The following is a 21,340-nucleotide window of genomic DNA, read 5'->3' as shown; positions in this document are numbered from 1 at the left end:
CAAGCTTTCAGCAGGCGCAGACATATATGGGAATAATGTGTTGTGAAAAAATATGGCGACAACTGATACAAAAATATCCATTTTAAAAAGTAACATCAACAAATAGCTTTTTTGCAACCTCAAGAGTTTTTTTTATGCCAAGGCAAACTGTGCATGTTTTCTTTTTTCTTGTTTTACAAGGAGGGAAAACAGGGAAGTTCTTTGCATATACACGATATTCTGGAGTTAGATTTCATACTTTAACTGCTATCTGAGACATATCAAATGGATCCATATCACACTGATCTGAATTCGTACTAAATCATGAAAAGTAACAGTTTAATCAAGATTACTAGTGTTTGCGCTACAGTCCTATGTTTATCAAATATTTTCAGTAGCATTCGATCCAGATATGATTTTCTTCTAATTGTATGTGCCAATCACCATGCTTTCACTTTTCATTTCCCTTGAAGATAGACACTTTTTTCTTTACCACTATATTATGCATCTTATTTTGTGACAGATATACAAAATTGTTGTTTGCTTAGCAGTTACATGACTATTAACATCCTGTGATTATTCACATTATTTTATTTGAAGTATTTATAGTGCAGTATGCAAACTGCAGTTTTTTGACTATTTGTATAAATGCACAAATCTGTAGTAAAAAGGAAGATAACATTTAAAAATGTCACTTATAAAAAAGTAAAAAAATAATTCAATTTTAAATACAAAAACATGCATACATGAAGTAAAAAAAAATGTCACAATACATCAATAAAAGGGGAAAAAACTACTGGAGTAGTAGTCAGTCCAATTAATATGTTACATAATGAACACAAGCGACAAAAATTAGGGGCCCTGTTAAATTCTGATTCAAATAGTATATTTTAGGTTACATTAAAGAAAGTCCTGTTGTTTACATCAGATGACAATTCAAGTGCAACAGAGTAAAATTAGTAACAAAACCTGTGGTGGTACAGCCTCATTAGATTCCTGACACTTAGCCTTAGGTCTTCACAATCTCCAAGCTCCTCACGATGCAAAATATAGTTATTTTAAGTCTTCTGTATATTGGACTCACAGGGATACTGCATTGCAAATTCATTCAGGTCATCATTGGTCCTTGAATGCCCAAAACAACAAATATCTTGACTGTTTTTGTTTTTTCTTATCTTTCTCCAATGTCCTCTCATGTTTGCCACAATTTTCAGTCATTTTGTGTCTGGTTTTCTCGTACATGTCACAAAGAAGTCATTCTGACCTTATTGTCTGATACGGGAGAAGGCACTGCGTAACCATGCTGAATCTTCATAGAGACGGGTGTCCCCAAGGCATTCTGCTGTGCGCTTGTAAAAGTAATAATAAAGCACAGCCGCTGAGGGGTTAAGGAAAAAAGACATAGGAAGTCAGACAGTTTTACAGGATATTTTTGTTATCACATAGTCAGTGCCAGTACACACTCTTGAGCTGTAATGAATGATCTCCCTTTCACCAAGATGTAATTAATTATTGTTTTTGTACTTTGAACCTTATTATATGAACCTTGACTAATGATACTTTATACTGAAACATGCATTTTCATAAGCAGTAAGAGTAAAGTATAAGTAGTAAAAAAATAGTTCTCTTATTTGTTTATTTTATTAAAAAAGGTTTTCTGTTGTGTCCACGTTATTCAGCCTTGACCACTCACCTCTCCCAATTACTCCTACTACACACATCCTCTCTCCGTACCACACCGTGACACTGTCAGTGCTGCTAACTCACACCTTTAACACAGTCAGTTTTACTGGCAAGGCAGAAAAGAAAATTATCTATTCAAGAACGTCGAACAGAGAAACAGCAGCAAGAGCTGATAATAAACATTGAAATAAAGAAAACGAACAAAAAAGAGCTGCATATAATAAAAATCAAGAACAAAGGTAATCTATACTAATAAAAGGCAAAGCCCTCACTCACTCACTCACTCACTCAATCACTAATTCTCCAACTTCCCGTGTAGGTAGAAGGCTGAAATTTGGCAGGCTCATTCCTTACAGCTTACTTACAAAAGTTGGGTAGGTTTCATTTCGAAATTCTACATGTAATGGTCATAACTGGAACGTATTTTCGTCCATATACAGTAATAGAATGCAGCTCGATAGCCGTGGGAGTTTCGTATTTAAAATATTTAACCAATCACATTTCAGCCGTCATTTGTTGCCAGGCAGAGAGGCTTTCACAATCTGTTGTGGAGGCACTCCAACACAGAATAAATGTCGATTAACCTGTTCAACCAATCAAATTTTGAGTTGGTGTCAGTAGGGCCCTCTAGCAGGCGTACGGCAACATCACCGTATTCAGACCCATTGATTGGATAGAAGCCAAAATGAGGAACTCTACGAGGCCATTGAACGCACCGCAAACACTCCAAGCGAAAGATCGTTGCGTGCACTACGGCCAACTCCATGGCAGGATTCTGGACAATATTATTTGCCAGACACAGACCAGACTTCAAGACCATGAAAACCTGATGTTTGTCATGCTCCTCGAGCCCCAGAAGTTTCGGGAATACAAGAAAAATTTCATGCATGCAGCCTTCTCCAGTTTAACACAAGAGCCACGGAGTGCTTTTTGATCTGTCTCGGCTAAAAACAGAACTGACTGTAATGTATGCCATGGATGATTTTGCAGGAGAATCTCCCACTGATCTCCTAGACTTCCTTCATCAGAAAAATCTGAATGAGAGCATGGGGCAGCTGTTCACATTGGTATATTTGGCGGTGAGCATTCCATTTTCAGCCCTAAAGCGAAATCAAACCTATGCCAGAAATACCATAGGGCGGGTTCGCCTTTCAGCATTAGCTTCGATGGCGATAGAAATTGAGGTTTTGATGGAACTGAAGCGCACGGATAATCCGTACGACAGAGTAATTGAACTGTTTTTGAGGAAAGAGAGGACAATGGATTTTGTTTACAAATCCGAATTTTTGGTGAGTAAAATGTTGCGATTTTCCTAAATAATGTTGCAAGTTTATGAGTTATTATTGATGTTTTTTATGTGTGTCGCGGCTGTGGCTGCAGTAGAAAGGAACTTGTTCATCCCTGGTTTGGCTATAAAATAAAGGCATTTATTGTGGCTACAGGAGTGTATATATATATATATATATATATATATACACACACACACACCCCAATCTACATACTGTCAAATAAACGAACCACACGCCGTGGCAAAACACGAGAGGCTTTGCCTCTAGCGCTGACATCCGAGGTTCGATTCCCGAGAGGGGGTGCAGTGAGTGTGTACGCCTGATGAGCCCAGAATTAGGGCGAAACACGTGCAGCGTACTGTTTGCGTTATTTGACAGTAAAACTATTTCAATATATTCAATATATACATATCAGCGCTTCCCGATTCATTTTACCCTCGCACCCCCTTGGTTTGAGAAGAACTATGAAAAAATATGAGGTTAACGCAGAAAAACAGATCACCAATTGAAGGTTTATGAATAATGGATACTTTATTCGCCATCAATAATTGTTTTGGTAAAGCCATACTCAGTGTAATCCTTCCATGTTCTAATTTTTACGCGACTAGCCATGATTAAATGAACGGTAAAAAAGTAAGAGCGAAGCAAGGGTGACTTATCCAGGCAGGCAGGCGACAGCTCAGTAGCTCGAATTTGGATATAAGTAGGTTCTATTTAGTCGACAGAAATATCTTTGGTAGGAATGTAAGTTGAATTTAGTCTTTAAATTTCTATGGTGAAGAAAAATTTATGCAATGATGACTAAATTTAACTTACATTCCTACCGACTAAATAAAAATTACTTATATTTAAAATTTAATAGAAAAATTAACATTATTCTGGACAAAAATTTTTTAATAACCTCTCAGACAGCCTTGGACTCACAATCCCTCCTAACCCATTAACAGCTGTGTTTGGGGTTCTTCCAGAGGGGCTTAAAGTGGAGAAGGACAAACAAATTGTGATTGCATTCACTACACTCTTGGCACGCAGACTTATTCTGATAAACTGGAAGAACCCAAACTCTCCTCTTTTAAGTCAGTGGGAAACCGATGTGTTATATTATTTGAAATTGGAAAAAATCAAATACTCAGTTAGAGGATCTGTACAGACTTTTTTCAAAACATGGCAGGATCTAATCAGTAATATTTTAAAATAAGTTTATAAAGCACAGAGAATTTATTAATTTAGGTATGTTTACAAGCCTTAAATTTTACGCAGTGTGGCTTGCTCTCTCTCTCAGGGGTGGGGATCGATCTGTTCTTAACATAATTCTTCTTTTTGTAAAAACTTGATTGCTATGTATGGATTGTAATAAAATTAATAAAAAAAAAAAAAAAAAAATAGAACTTGAACAGATACGATAGTTCATAATACCCACGCAGCACTACAGTAAGTGCACGTAAGAGCAGGAGTCATCCGCTTTAACAAGCAGCATATTGCACTGATACGAAATAGCCTGCCCATTTAATTATTTAGGAATGGATAGATAAATTAAGATTTTGTACAAAAAATGTTTTTCATTTTTCTTCCTCGATGGATTCTGGCACCCCCAGCAACAGCTGCTCGCACCCCAAAGGAGATATATAATAATATATATATATATATAGATAACAGTGACAAAACAATTACATTGATTACATTGACAATCATGTTACGTTATTTTCAAAATGTTTCCTTTTCTTTTTCATTACTTTTTTAACACACTACTTCTCTGCTGCAAAGCGCGGGTATTTTGCTAGTCATCCAATAAATGAGAAAGAAAGCAAAAACAATGTTTATGGAATGTAAGTTAGAGGATAAAGTAATTCATATTACTTTTGATGAGGCGTTAATGTAATTTAATTTTTTATTTACTTTTTATTACATTTTCCTTTTTTTATTTTTACTACATTTTATTATTAATTGGTATTTAAAATAGACAGCTGTAGTGAAACACTCAAGTAACTGATTTTCTATCTATAATAACTAAGGACCAAACCGTCTTCAACCCACACCCTGCATACTCTTCTATATACCAAATCTTTGAATACAATCGCTTTCTCTGACAGAGGAGCGCCTCAACGCCCTTCGAGGGTGTTGGCAGATGAAGGTAGCAGTGAGCAGTGCCCCCTAGTTAATTTAAAAAAAAAAAAAGAAAGATATCTTCTTTTTTCTAAAGACAAGGCAGACACTTGAAATTGTTTGATAACCTTGAATTATAAAAAGGACTTACCAAGGCGTTGAAACACAAACAGGGCTTGTAGTCCATCTGTCCACACAAAGCTGTTTGAATTTAACCAGCGCAGGTTCTAGTTGGAGGAGAAAAAAAAAGACAAGGAGTATTTTTAAAAGAATTAACAGGAATGAAGAGTTCATTTAATATGTTTGCTTTTGATAATATTTTTGAGCAGTTTCTTGCTGTTTTTTGAGTGACAGCTCATCGATTGTAATTAAGTACACCATGCATAAGGTATATAAATTAATATGAACACAGCTCAGAAAATTAACTAAATTTCTCACTAAATAGTGATAGTGGGGCTTTACAAGGCAATCATGAGAAAAGCTCCTAATTTACTTGCTTCAAATCAGGGTTGGGGCCATTTATGAATTGAATTGCGAATGAATGGTAAATTCAAATTCACTTCCTGGAAATGGAATTAGAATTGCGTGCAGGTGAAGGGAAATAGAATTAGAATGTCAGGAAACAGAACTGAATTCAAATAAATTATTCTACTTTCTAAAACAATTTGACTGGATTTGCTAAATAGTCTACAGTACATTAAATATTATGAATCACATAAGTCATAAACATAGAAATAAAAGAGTAATGTATATTTTATACATTACGCATATTAATTTCACAAATCACTGTTATAAATAAGTAAAATATGAAATTTGATTGTCTCATTTGCATGTGTCACTCTGCACATTAATATCCCTAACAACATTTTCTAAAATTAGATTAAAACATTGTTTCCCAGAATTCCATGCAAGGTGAAGGTTCATAACCCATGAATATAAATAAAAGCCAGTTAGAGCCCATGTTGAAGGGAGTTTGATTAGAAAGATTCTGATTGACTTTGGGTTGCTTTTTGTGTATAATGTTGGACTGTTTTGAGAATCTGATTTGTGTATGAACTCAGGGTTGAATAGATGGAGAAAGACAAAATATAAAAAACATTCTAACAAAGAAAGTCCTTTCACTCTCTTCCCCAAAAATAGCAACTACAAAGGATTGCTCTTCACCACCAAAAAAGAGAACAAAACATTTTGCATTTATAGACACCAAAGTCCCATCCACATCTACAGAATCACCAACATCAGAGGAGGTACCAAGTTACTTAAGCCCACCATACCATGCTGATGAGTCTGATCCTTTCCTGTACTGGAAGGACAACCAGGACTGGTTCCTCTATTTGGCTCAAATTGTCAGCATCTAGCTGTTTCTGCCTCATCTGCTCCTATGGAACACATTTTTAGTGTTGCCGGCAAGATATTTAGGTCTGAGAGATGCAATTTTAGTGATGCAAAATTTCAGAATTTCAATGCAATTAAAAGTGAATATACATGAATAAAATACATGAATGCACATAACTAATTATTTTGTGGCTTGAGACATATATCATGTGGTAGCATTTATCACAATGAAATGGTAATCATGAACTGGAATTAACAGTATGCTCATGTACTTATGGCCAATGTACAGTTCTCAGTTTTATTTACTTACATTTCATCACCTATTTTTCATACATTACTTGGTATTTATAAGGTACCATAAATAAAGTTCACATGTTTGTTCCTACATGTAATCCCAGATAAATGCTCAGAAAGAGCAATAAATGGAATTCAGTTCCACTTCCTGAAACTCTAATTCAATTACCGATTCAGTTTCCTGTAGCTGTTGTTAAATTCCAACTTCAATTCAGTTTCCTTGTTTGAATTGGAATTGTTGAGCTCATTCCTGAATTGAAACCAACTCATCTTCAAGTCAATATCTGGTTAAAATATTTTTAGTAGAACAAGTCAAATGGACATATTGGGAAATATGTTTTAAGGTACAGGTGTATGACAGCAAAACCATGTAATGATGGAAAGATTTTAATTTCATTAAAGTCTTGATATCATTGTTAACATAAGCCAATTAAACAGACATTGGTACAGTGTGGAAATAAATAATGTGAACAAAAACACTTATGTAATTAAAAATTACATTTTCAAATGGAATATTCATATAACATTTTTATGCAGGCTACAAAATCAACTTTAATGTCACCTAGAACACCTGACTGCTACAAAGAGAAATTAATTACATTTGCAACTTGACGTGCAGAGGTTGTTTAGCCAGGCTCTGCTGGCTTATCCATAAGCAATAACACTTGTCCACCTGATAAGCTTAACTGCTATCATACTCACTAATTCCTGACCCTTTCTCCTTATTAGACAGAACAAAAAATAAAGAATTGAGTACTTCTTTTAATAATTTGAATGGCACAACCTTATTTCATTGGAATATTCAGTATAAGGAACATAATTTTAAGCAACATATTCTTTCTAATTATATGCTATTTTATTTAATTATTTTCTAACTCTGTGAGTCTCCAAGCACTGTCTGAGTTACGTGTGTGCATTACCTGTGCTCAAGTGTATGTTTTTACAATTACTACCATTTCCTCACCCATAAGACGACATGTTTTTGGTTAAATGTCTGTAAATCAGGCTGACAGAAGTGAAGGCATGTAAGCATGAGTGTATCATGTAACTGCCTGCTGTAACATCTTAGGGTAGCCTTGTTTTGCATTTACTTCTATTGAGATAAACCTTGACTCCTCAGATTCCGAAACAGAATAAACGAGCATTAAAAACTGATTGTCTGATCTCTTCCTTGTAATTACTGCTTCAGAACATTATGAAAGGGAATGTTAATCTGACTAAAGAATCTCTGTTTCTATTACAAATTCACACTCACCATCACCCACACATGAAAAGAGATGCTGAGTCCCAAATACAGCACCGACACAATGATTGTCCCTTTGAAGCGATGAAGAAGCAAACTGACTAGTCCAACTTGGAACACAAAAGTGTTGAAGAACATCAAAAGAATGATGATCACATTGAAGAGAATAGCAATATCCTGGATGCTGCAGGGAGGGAACCGCATCATGTAGAGTTGAATTAATATAAACTGATTATAAATTATAAAAGTCAAAGCCTAAACATGAGGAATGAACTTCACAAATGACAGTGACCACAAGTAAAAATAACTAGTGACATTAATCTAGAATAACATTTTTGGGCTATAGTCACTAAAACAAGAAAGCTTTTGTTTATATGAAAGAAGAAACTAACAAAACTCAAGAAGTATTTAAGTTGTGTGGCCACCAGTCAGCCAGCTTTTTTCTGAACATGCCATAATCTAGGATGTGCAATTTAACTGAACTTTTCAGGACTACCAATACTTATTTAAAACATACATGGATAAAAATTGATACACACTGTAAACAATAATCAGTTAGCCATATTTTAAATTTCCAGTCTTCCATGCTCTCATCCTGCCTGTTCCATTACAGAGTCACTGGGAGTCTACCTCAAGGGCACTGGGCACAACACAGAAACTAATTATGGAAGGGGTCACCAATACAGTTTGAATTCAACTTCTAATAAAATATATTAAAAAAAAAACAACATCTTTAAAACAACTTCATGTTACATTAGTTTTAGTAATGAGGGATTGTAAATCAATATATCCATTTCCTGAACCTGGTTTATCAGTTGTAGGTTAGTGGGTAATCATAACCCATCTTCACAGCATTTGGGGGCAAGGCAAGGAGCTGAGCATAGAATGAACACTAGTTTATCATTCAAGTACTGAGGCACCACATACTCTCACATGCCAATCTTTCTCCCATATTCTGTCTCCATGCAAAAAGTAGCCAAGCCAGGAGTCAGACATACCACAGAAGATAGCACTTGTTATACTGTAAATTCATACCATGGGGAAACTTATGTTTAGAGCAGAGCAATCTTTGGTCGATTTTCTTAAAAAACATTCATTTTTATAATGCATGTAAAGAGCTAAATGCTTTACAGTAGAAAAATACATTTTAATTACTTCAGCTAGGTGTAGATATTTAAAAGAGTTGCATCATTTTACATTTAGTTTAAAAGATTACAGTTGAAATGTTTTTTTAACACAAGGTTTAAGAAGAATTTAAAAAAGAGCCATGAAGCCATTTCTTCTGTTGATGCCACTTAACTTGCTGAAGTCTGACACCAGAAGAGAAATACAAACTGTTTAGAAGTGCATATACTGATTTAAGTGTAGCAGAGCTTTTTGTGCAGTTCTAGATTTTCCATTACTTTTGATTTTTTTGCCTTTCTTAGCTTTAAAAATAGATCCTAAATCTGCACAATAATTTCACAATATACTACTACGGTCCCATGATGCGTCTTTTGCACATGTGCTTGATTAATGAAGGTGGTATATTTAGAGTTATTGCGACGTAAACCATCCTGAAAAAGTCACAAAATACTTTAGGAGCTCTATACAAAGTAAACAAAATCCGCTTTGTAAAAGAAAGATTAAAATAAACTCTGTATTAAAAATCAATTTTCTACACCTATTACTAATTGTGTATTTTTGGGATAAGACTTTATTATTAAAAACTATTACAAATGTAACATTTAATCCAATATAATGTGGTAAAGGCCAGAGCCTATCCCAGCATCAACGGTGAACATGCAGGCAACAATCCCAGATGTAAAACTAAAGTGTCTCACAGTCCACTCATGATAAGCACAACACCCACAAGGGGCCAATTTGTTATTGCCAATTAATCTAACACACATTTTTGTTACTAGGTAATGTTCAAACAATTCTTTTTTCAAAAGTATAAATATCCTAAAATCTCTTATTCCATTTTCCCAGGAATATTCATATAGTAAATTGTAACATCCAAAAATCCATAGATTTAGAATATCAGGGCTCAAGCAAAGTAAACACCTGCAGTCTAAACCTTAAAGAGTCTGAGCTTGAGCTTCAGCGGATATGAGGCTTGCTTTTCATGTTCCACATATGCAAGATCCAGGTTTCTGTGCCGGAAGAATGCCCTGTTTCTATGGTACTGAAAAGTGTCTTGTTAACATTTTTCATTTTTTGGTCGTCATTGCAGCTTTTTTCTTTTTTTTAATAAACACAAACTACGTTGGATCCACATTTAGCTTATTACCTTGAGGGAGGGTTCATGACCCTTTGACACATGAAAATGTCTCAAGGCCTTGTACAATGTGGCTGATCCTCTCCTAATTATAACTTGCAGAGCAGATGGCCTTGATCTATAAAAATGCTCTACTGAAAGCCACTGCAGCCAATAACTCTAAATAGGACCGCCTTGTTAATTAAGTATAGTACAAAATGTTGCTTGAACACACATGTACTGGTGCAGTTTTGGGATCTATTTTTAAAGCTAAGAAAGGCAAATACATAAATAATGGAAAAACTGTAAGTGCACAAAAGGCTCTGCTACACTTGTATCAGTACGTACACTTCTAAACATATTGTTTTTCTCTTCTGGGGTCAGGCTCTGCAAGTTAAGTGGCACCTATGGGAGAAACACGCTCAACTGATTTTTTTTAAACTCTTCTTAAGCTTTGTGTTATACAACCAATTTCAACTAATTGTAAAATTAAGTCATTTTTTTAAAATATCTACGACTAGATGTTGTAATTATATATAGATTTTATATATATTCCAATGCTTTTTGCTGTTCATGTGTATTAAAAAAAAATGAAAGTTTTTTTTTTTTTATAGAAAATCAACAGAAGATTTTCCTGCTCTAGTTAGCAGTTTCTCCTTGGTATGAATTTATAACAAGTGCTATCTCCTGAGCTGTTTTGGAACCCTGGCTTAGGCACTTCCTGGGTGGAAAAAGGATATGTGAACAAAAGATTGGGATGTGATCATATCTGATGTCTCAGTATTTGAATGATAAACTAGTGTTCATTCTTTGGTTGGATCGTTCCTTGCCCCCAAATAAAGTTGGGTTATGATTACCCACTAACCTACAATCAATAAACCAGGTTGTGGAAATGGATGGACAGATAGATGTACAGATGGATTGATGTTTCCTCATTACTAAAACTGATGTTACATTAAGTTGTTTAGAGTAGATTAGATAAATTTCCAAGAAGTAAATGAGATGCCAATAGCAGCAGAAACATAAAAACAAAGAAACAGTTTAACGTGTTTGGTTCATGAGATTATATAGAGCCGCACAGTATAACGTTAAATGTATTTCACTTGGTGCACTCAATACACCTGCATAATTATTGGAATGGATGGTAAGCTATATGCTTGCTTTAGCAAAAACACTTAATAGAATGTCAAAATAAATAGCAGAAAAGTGTCCCTTCACATAATAAATAATACAGTATAATCAGCATGGTCAAGTGATGACAAGTATTATATTAAATAATTTTCAGAAATATACAAACCAGAGCAGAAGCTAACAGGAATGTCAAATTAATCATACAACATGATGATACATACATGAAAAGCACAAGCTGCACGACGGGGGCAGATCTCAGCAGCTCGGAGAAAGAGTTCACGAAAAGGTCATACACCAGCAGAAGGAACTGCACCAGCAGCACCAAAGAATAATTACTCGTCTGGAGCATCACTGGGCTAAGATATCCAAAAGAGTTACCAGGAGTCTTGGGAGCATCAGGAAGTCTGAAATGACATAGAAATTGTTAAACATTACCTGAAATGCTGAGGCAAACTGTTGATCTCAGCAGTTTTAAGTAATTAAATGCAATCTTTCAAGGTTTTAATGATTTTGTCAAATTAAAAATTAATTATAAAAATAATTGCATCATTAATTATCTCTTAATAGTACTGTATGGGGAACAGGAGAATTTATATTTCTTTCCTTTTATTTGTCCCTACTAAAGGCAAAGTTGACCCTTTATGGCATAAGGACTCATTATACTATACATACATAATGTACTAGCATAACAATATATGATTATATATAATAATATAACAATATAAAATTATAACAAAGTGCATATCAAATTGCTGAATTATTTTTCTGTTTATCATGTGCTTGTTGATTAGCATAAACTATCTCCCCATTCCTCACAGAAAAGCATTCACATTCAAACCCATCTCACATACCTTATACAAATACTCTGCACCTTCTTGTCCCTGCGCTAGCCCTCGTAACCAGGGTATGATATGAGGTGTTCTCACAAATTCCTTCAGCAGTTTACATTTCTGTCATATTCTATGTGTACGTTTCAAAATGTAGGCAGCTTTCACATATCAATAATTGTCAATGTGTGTTTAATCCTGAAATGACAACTATAAAAGGCTATCTTGTCTTCCTTGATGCAAGTAAGGAAAAGCATGCCTCAAGTACACATTTTTTCTTTTAATAGTAAAAAAGATTTTTTAATGTAACATAATCAAAATATATTACTGAGAAAAATTAAAGTAGTCTGGGATATTAACACAACAAGTGATATCATACTAATAAGCTCACATGTGAAAAATAGTAAATAGCTCATGAACTAGGATGTCTGGAAATGTGCTTTCACAGTCAGTTCTGTATTTAATTTTTATATGGTAACTATCAAGAAGGCCACCTTACTGTCCCTCTACTTATTAAAAGTGGTCTTTGAAGCTATCTACTATAAATTTTTAATAATATAGTTTCATACAGTCAAAATCATAGAAAACACCTGTACATGACGAGTAATAAACACATATGAACACATGTATATAAGCATACAAGCTATATACACTTATGTATACACACACATGATTGCAAAGTCTGCAAAAAATGGATTAACCAAAAGTAATGTAACAAAAAGGCATTTTTTACAATGTTTTTACAATTGATGTAAAGGAAAACACACCTTATTGCTAAGGTTTTTAGGAAAATTTGATAGCTTATATTTAGCTCAGCCTATTTTTAGTTTTACCCTTGGTGTTCATCGGTTGCCAAGCTCATTTACAAAATACATCAACTAACTCCGGAAATATTGATGCTTGGAGGAAATCCTAATTACCTCACTATTGCTACATTTTTTCCAACAAATAAACATTGATACTCCCAAAAGAGACAAGACTAGTAGGCACTATATGTATTTAAATGTTAAAATCATTAGTTTTTTTTTTTTAAAGTGACAAAATTCTACCCCACTACAGGTTGAAAATAAAACACTGGGGTAAAAATGTACTTTAATGGAGCAGGGAAAAAAAGTTTGCTCCCTTTGGTTTATCTGAAAAGTCTAGCTTAGTTATTCTAGCCCCAGATTTATAGTATCTTTATTACTTGATTCAAATTTTCTGAGTCAGACATACTGTATAGAACTAATGTAACATGAATGATTGCAAAACACCTTCAATCAACATCAAAACACCAGTCCTAACAATCTTCTCTGCAGGAAACGGGAGTAACATTTATATCAGGAATTCTATAAATGGCAGAATCTACAACTGTTTTCCCTAGCCTCAGAATTAAGCACGTTTCTGTTAAAAATGTCCATTGAGGGCCTTATCTGTTGGCCTGTTGAAGTATTAATAGATGTATATAAGATAATACAGTATCTTTTCTCTTCCCATACATATAACCAGTTCAAGCTACTCTACACATTTAAACAAGAAATCAAAAAAGGAAAAAATGTTTTGCTCCATACTTAAGTGCAGTATATAGTAATTGTCTGTGTAGAATTTGCATGTTTTCTCTGTGGGTTTTACGGCAGGTACTCTTGTTTTCCTCCTACATTCTCAAAAACATGCAGGTTACGTTAACTGGAAACTCTAAATTATCCCCAGTGTGAGTAAATGTGGTTGTATGTACCCTGTGATTGACCGACATCCTGCAGTGGTTTCCTATGTCCTGCACAGTACTGGTGGGATACAATAGTGCAAATCCAAACCCAAACCCTAACCCCACAACCTGGAAGGTTGAAAATGTATGTATGTATGTAACCTTTTGGAATTCAAGAACTCTTTTTCAATTAATTTGTATAGGCACCTCAATATCAAAGATGACATTTTTGAGACACATCTTTTGAAACAAATGACTAAACATTTTCATTAAGTCTTACATTCAACTTACCAAGTCACAGTTCACAGGGATAATGTACGAAAGGATGAAGTGTTGGCACATTCAGAAGATGACAGCTACTAGTTCAGCAATAGAAGACAATTGATGAGGTTCCTTGTTTACAAATTATGAATGATCAATGGAGAGACACAATGGATAGTGCCCCTGCAGTGGCTTGAGTGCAATATCTTGTCCACACAACAATCCATAATAAAACTGTAAAGAAAAATCAGTCACCTCAAGATTTGTTTTCTTTTTTGTGTTCTTTTTAATTATAATTTAATTATAATTAGGATTCAGATTTGATGTGTTGTCATCTTCATGCTGATCTACAAAATGAAAAATGCAAAAGTGAAATGATGTCAACAGAAAAAACTGTTATTATCCAGTGTGCATTACGCCTATTTATATTAAGACAGTATAAATATAATTTATTTGAATAACAGGTTAAATTTTCCTTACTAAATGCGGTTAAACTGTTCCATTCTTATGTAGAAATCAGAAATTCTATAATTGCTGCTTCCTGTAATTTCACAACTACAAGATATTCAAATCAGTCATAGATGACCATCCACCTAGTCATTCTGAGCCCACTTTTCCACAACCAGACTGTGGGAGCCAGGGCCTATAGTCAAGGACTGTCAATTCAAGGACAGATTTAAATTCAACTTGTAACAAGTCTAGACCATGACCAGCTTGGATACATTATTCTGAAGCAGTTTGTCAAGCAGGTTCAGTTGTAGTTGTAAAGATAAAAATATTCAGGAAGCAGTTAGTGAAGCTAGTGCCACAATCAATCATGAGTCAGTTAGTCATTTTGTTTTTATGTTTTTTTTCTTTCTAAAATCAGTGCCATACTTGATTGCATTTTTATACAAATAAATAATAAAATGGTCCCTAAGACATAGAAGGAGAACCAGTCGAGGGAAAGTCTAGCAGAAGCAGTAACTAGTAAAGCTCTATACAACACTTGTTGTCTTCGAAAGGCAAACAGCATTATTAAAGACCTTAGCCTCACACCGGTAGGTTTGGGGACTGTGAATTTTAATGATAGAAAGTTAAGAAGATGATGTGCTGTAGGTAATTAGTGATATAAAGATATCCACTTTTTTATGCCATCTTAAAATCGGAAGGAGCTAAGATCTATGATAACAATAGACACCAGTCTGGGAGCAGCCTCCTGGAGGTCCATTGACTGTAAAGTCTGCTGAGATTAGGATCATTCAGACTGGCCAGGCAAGTTAAAAGCATTTGTCTGGTCTGCTGGTGCAAACCTATACAGCTTCACACTGGTGGTACCTAAGCCAGACATTAAACTGGAGTAAAAGTGCTGTGAGGCAGGCAATGTGCCCAGTTTGTCACTGTGCTGGCCCAGCAGTACACAAAACTGTCAATCAACTAAAATGTAGCAATTTAACCAATACCCTAAAAGCTCAATAAACACTTGAGATGTTCAATTAAGCAATGTTGAATAAAAATTTGCTAATGACCCTCATCTACCAAGGCCTACTTTGCATTGTGTTTACTGCAGCAACTCCCTCATGCTACTGCTAAACGACATACTTTCAGTTATTCCCTTTTTCACACTTACTTTAGTTCACTGCTGTCACCCGCTCCTACCTCAAGTCATCTCCAGTTTCACGCCTTCTGTGGTGGCCAATATGGGGTCAAGGCTCACAGCAGCCTGACAGTTGCTTTACCAATCTACAGAGGGAAGGTGGTAGGATGTAGTACAAGGAAGAGGACAGCAGTAAAGGATAATCTTGTTTAAGAAGGATTAGTGCAGATCAGAACTGCCTAGGTCCCCAAACACTAACCCCCTCCCATCCCCCCAAGATAGACTGAAGCACATGGTGGAGGTCTGCATGCATGATGTCTTCTGAACTCTGGTCAGGTAGTCAGCCGACATACTAACTCTTATTATCTATAACTACGTAACTAATATTTTAAATGTCAAGATGCTTCTACTGAGTCACTCATTTATTTATACATGTTTTTCCTAATTATTAGGTAGTTAAAAAAAGAATAAAATAGTGTTTTATGGTAAAGAGCACTGTCATGCCATCAGCAGCTTTTGATGAGTTAAGTGGAAACATAACGTTCACTGGTCAGGGCACATTTTTGAAGCGCAGAGGCTGCTGATTTAATGTACTTCCCTGCTACTTTGGTGTGAATCATTTTCCTGTTACTAAGATGATTACATATTTTGAAGCGGCACTTATCTCTGGCAGTTCTTGTCGAGTCACTCTGAATTTGAAATTCTGGCCTAAACAAAAACTTGAATTAATACCACTGTTTACATTAGTTGCGTAAAATCAGCATAAAAAAATCAACACTGTTATCAAGATGTCTTCTGAAATATCAAACTGGTTGCTGGCCAACATTCCCTTAACATTTAATAAATATGCGTGCAAAGCTAGTTTAGATGCAGACCACTAACTGATGGCTTCTACAACCGGCACTCATTTTCCAACACAGCCCCAATTCCTAACAGAGACAAAGTGTGTTGAACTGAACAAACATGTTTGTCTGATTGGGTTCATTTTACAGTATTCAGATTCTTTACATTACAGATGCCCCATGTTAAACACATTTTTAATAGTTTCATTAGGATTTAGAAGTGTTTTCAGATAAGAAAATTAATACAGTTAACCCTAATATAAAGCATTTTTCATTTATAAAATCTTTTATATCTAGTGGGATACATTAACTAGCTGGAAGCAAAGGAAATTGTATGTCAGTCTAAAGTTTACTTCATTAGCTAACATGCGCTTATAAACATTTGACTTGAGAGCAACAAGGGACTTTTATTAAAAATTAAAACATGCCCTTAATACAATACAGTTAGTAAATCACAAATGTTGAAGTGTCACTACTTTGACTTATATTGGTGTCAGAAAGGTGGTCCTTGGTGTTTTTTAAAGTATCAACATCAGTTTTGATGTTTATCAAATGTATACCCAGAATGAACTAGTCACTTAATTATGGGATTTTGCTACTTTCTAACATTTATACTGACCTATTAAAACCGATTTTCATTTACGTGGACATGAATCAAGTGTTACTGATGCCTGTGGTGCTGTAAGTATGAAAGTGATTGTGTGATGGACCTATAGGATTACTCATTTAACAAGATAAATCGGCTGAAGAAATAAAATAATAGGCACAAGTGTTACTCTGCATAGCAACTCCAAAATGGACCCAATAGGTGTGTTTGTGTGAGAGAATGAGCCCTGCCCATGGCCGTTTCCTGCCTTGATCCCAGTAGTGCCCTGTATTAAGCAGGTATAAGAATGACTATGACAACAGGAGCAAACAAAGACACATGTATAGATGTAGTAATGGTGATAATACCTACTAAGTCGAAACACTCCGTGAAACCACCAAATCAAATCATCGTGATGCCTATTCTTCCCCACTTACCAGTAAGTAAACACATGGGATCTCTCGGAGAGCGCCTAGTCCAGATCAGTTATCATGCAGTCTTTGTGCCCGCTTAGAATTAAGGACGGATTTGGGCATCTGTTTAGCATTAGGACACTCAGCCATGGAGTTATCAAACGGTGTGCTAAAAATATAAACTAATTATTTAAAAGGAGAAGACGTCAAAGAATCAAATAAGCTCCTTTGACTATAAAACCGTAAAAGTGTAAAAAGGAGGAAAGGGTTTAGGGCTGGTACTCTCTGGGGAAACCTCCATCTATAGTTTTATATTTTTAATCACCGAAAAGCACTCCGTACAGTTTCCTCACTGGTGGCCAAACTTTGAAATAAATCATCTTTAAAGTTGGGATAAACAACAACAAAAAACAGAATTTTGAAAAGTCAGTAAATCCACCTGAAGTGCACCGTGACTAGATTCTAACAATTTCTTACCGTTTTATGCACTGCTTCTCGATACCCTGGCTATCGACTGTTTTTTGTTGTTTTTTTTTAGTATCGATCGTCTCTGTGTCCGATCTTCCATAAACTTCAGCTTTCGCTGCTAATGTCTACAACTCAGACTTTCCAGCGATACACAATCTCATCTCCTCTCTGTTGTCTCACGCTTTTTCCCCATAGAAACGGACTGACGCTCCATGTGAAAAGCTCGCCATAGGAAACGTTTGCCACCTCGCGGTGAGGAGGAATGCAAAGAACATTTTTCGATTTAAAACGTCTTATGATAGTGTAGCACATATACATATATATACATACTGTATATATAATTAGTATAGCATAAAGTAGCCAATAATTAAAACGAAACACTGTAATCTGACTGATTATAAACGCCGTTTTATTGAAACATTGTAAGGTTTAAATGGCAGTAACGTTCCCCCAGCTTGTTTTATGTAATCGCAAGACACATAACTGAAATAAAAAAAATACACACACACATAGCTTTTCTGCCCATCCGCTCTCACTTCTCGTATATTTTACTTTTTAACTATTTTCTGCCCATCCGCTCTCACTTCTCCTGTATGTCACTTTTTAACTACGATTACTTCCTTGATCTGCTGTTGTCCTATCACTCTGACGCGCTCTTATTTTGTTGACTTCTTTTCCCCGCCCCTTCTCTCTCTCTCTCTCTCCGTCTCCGTATATGTGTGCGTGTGTTTTGCGTGTGTGTTCGAACTTTTTCTAACATTCTGCAGGTAATTAATGTCTTTCATTTTATTTACAAGGTGACATTAATTTAATCTAGTACAGCATTATAGGGAGACGTGACCCTCCTGTTTTTTTTTTTAAAGAAATGCATACAAACTCTAAAGCCAGCCCACTAAAAGCAGTTGCAAAAAATTGCATAAACCTATATACATAACTACATGGACAACCATACGATTATATAATTCATGTGGAAATTGTGATACTTATTTTTTTACTATCCATCTATCATTAAATCTACTTAAATTTCATTCAGGGTGTAAGTTGCCTATCCAGCAACATCTAAAGCAAAGCAGGCACCAATCCTGAATCAGATATGAGCTTATGCTATGTAGACTTGTGTACACATGCATACAAGACAAGTACAGAACAGCAAATCATTATAAACCACATGTGTTTTGGTAATGTGAAGAAAACTGGATTACCATGCAATGGTGACATTTTGCATGTTGGTCAGATGTGTAAGTAGGAATTTGACTGTACTTTGTATATGTGCCAATAAATTTGAACTTGAAATTCATGCATATACATGGAAAAGATCAAGACATTCACAGTTTTACATGCAAGAAATACACGGTGTAATCAAAACGTTTTCAGCCTGACCAGTTTTACTTTGTGTCATAATTTCCATGAACACTAATTCACTTATTGTAACATTCTAAAAAACTTTCTGTACAACACAGATCAAACATTTTGTCTTTCTTGTAAAACCACTCTTATGTGACTGACTTAATGGCTTCATCATTGGCATAATGGGTCACGCAGAAGCAGAACACCAGAGGTGGTAACACTGGGTGCTGTCTGGAAAAGACTGTGTTGGGCGTAGTTATCACTTTGAATCCACTGCTACAGTTGCATGTGCTCAAAAGGATAAATGAGGCACGCTGTGGGATAGGATTTGTTACATTTTAATACTGAAATCAAATTAGTTCTCACATATATTTCTGTGATTTTTAATTTCACAGGAAATGTGGATGTAACTTCAGGGACATTATAATATTCACAACCTTTTGTCTATAATTGCTGATTATATTAGATTATCAGGAAAAATATCACACCCTGTCTACTACACCTGCACTTTATTTTCCAAATTCATTATATTTTAACAATAAAAAACAGAGAAGAAAATAATTTCTTTGTAGTCACAAAAATACCGGATGATTTTTAACAGCAAGAGTTCACATTATTAGCACATCATGCTAATGATTTGTTTGCCTCTATAAAGTTCCTTTTGTAGGTGAATATCTAGGAATCCATCAGACCTGATCACATGGTGCCATACAGAGATTACAGTTTTTTACGCATTAAACATTCATAAAGAAAAAGTATTATTTTTGGGATTCAGAACCCGGAAGTACAATGTAAAATGATTTTATATATACTGTATGTATAACAGTCTCTCTGTAACCAAAACCAGGTTAGTCTGTGTTTGGATTTTATGGCAAAAACTTCATTTTGGATCTCTTGTCTTGAAAGGTGGTAGTGACATCATTTTTGCAAATAGTGATGCCTATCAAATCAGAATGAGAAGATTGGGGAGATGTTGTAATCCTCATAGATTTCTGAATTTGACATACAGTATCTGAAATACAGTAATGAAAATCTTTGGTCAGCAGTGTTGATACAGACATTGTGGGATTTATTTTTAGCAAATGAAAACACTCATTCAGCATCAAGTTCTATAAATATACAAAGAATTGCTTGTACCCTGCTTTTGGGCAGGTGTAAACAGAAAGTGTCGACACTAAGTCGTTCCAGCTGCCATGAAGGAAATACTGAGACTTTGAGGGATCCCGCCTTAGTTGCTGGGTATCATAGCCGGGCCTGTGCACTTGTACTGTGAGTGCTGTGCACAGTGGAGGCAGAACCTCTGGGTTTCTCCCAGTTGATTCTAGGGTTTGTTATGTGTGTGTTCTTCCTCCTGCCCTATTCAATGCTTGCATGATGTTGGGAAAGATCGTGGGGTCCAGCAGCTGTAGGGCATCTGTTGGTGAAGAAAAATTCACAGATCTTGACTTTGCCAACAATGCTATGATTTTCTCACAGAGTCAATAAATGGTCTGATTGGGGCTCTTGAGAGGCTGAGCGATGAGTCTGAGTTTCTGGGTTTGCGAGTGTCCTGGATAAAAACCACGATCCAGGCTTTTAATGACCTCATGGACATTGCCATCAACAGTGTGTCTGTCTGCAGAGAGAGCGCAGACCATGTTGAGAGGTTTACTGTCCCAGTGCATGCTCCCCAACCAGATCTGATCTGTACATAGAATGATATACTCTGAGCTCTATCAGTACACCTGTCAGTGAGCTTGAATGATATTGTCAAATCTAAAATGTGAAATCTGTCCCTTGGAGACATGCTGTCACAAACAGTGCTTTGCTTTGTTAATAATGTGCTTGAGTTGATAGGAATAATGCTGTGTACTATGAGAGACTGTTAATTTATAAATCTCATACGTTTTGAAAGTGGTGCTGATAACCATAAGAACCCAACTGGAAAAGCTGCCATTATAACCAAAAGGTATGTGTGCATCTTGTGCACAGTTATAGTGTTATAACTACACTGCTGCCTTGCAGTTTGGAGATCCGAGTTCACTTCCTGGATCCTCCCTG

The 21,340-nt window shown here is 35.5% G+C and overlaps 2 protein-coding genes across 10 annotated transcripts in view; one reads left to right on the top strand and one right to left on the bottom strand.

Moving 5' to 3' along the window:
- The window catches only part of LOC120530712 (cytochrome b ascorbate-dependent protein 3-like), a 56,172-nt gene that overhangs the window by 11,816 nt on the left and 23,016 nt on the right, over positions 1-21,340 (top strand). The window lies entirely within an intron of this gene.
- On the bottom strand, positions 553-18,605 carry tmem138 (transmembrane protein 138). Of its 9 annotated transcripts, none has more exons than XM_039755299.1 (7): positions 17,963-18,605; positions 15,678-15,790; positions 14,324-14,415; positions 11,518-11,700; positions 7,939-8,110; positions 5,206-5,281; positions 553-1,357 (listed from the first exon to the last, which is right to left on the bottom strand). In XM_039755299.1, the coding sequence occupies exons 4-7, from the start codon at positions 11,643-11,645 to the stop codon at positions 1,245-1,247; spliced, it is 489 nt and encodes a 162-aa protein (XP_039611233.1). In that variant the 5' UTR covers positions 11,646-11,700; positions 14,324-14,415; positions 15,678-15,790; positions 17,963-18,605; the 3' UTR covers positions 553-1,244. The 9 variants fall into 9 exon arrangements, with proteins under 9 accessions (XP_039611233.1, XP_039611176.1, XP_039611168.1 ...); XM_039755242.1 differs by lacking the exon at positions 14,324-14,415 and adding an exon at positions 14,099-14,302 and having other exon boundaries at positions 17,510-18,604; XM_039755234.1 differs by lacking the exon at positions 14,324-14,415 and adding an exon at positions 14,099-14,302 and having other exon boundaries at positions 17,963-18,604.

Source organism: Polypterus senegalus, chromosome 1 (genome assembly GCF_016835505.1).
Source record: "Polypterus senegalus isolate Bchr_013 chromosome 1, ASM1683550v1, whole genome shotgun sequence".
Lineage (NCBI taxonomy): Eukaryota > Metazoa > Chordata > Cladistia > Polypteriformes > Polypteridae > Polypterus > Polypterus senegalus.
Note: the sequence above shows the minus strand (reverse complement) of the source record. Positions and strands in the feature narration are given on the sequence as shown.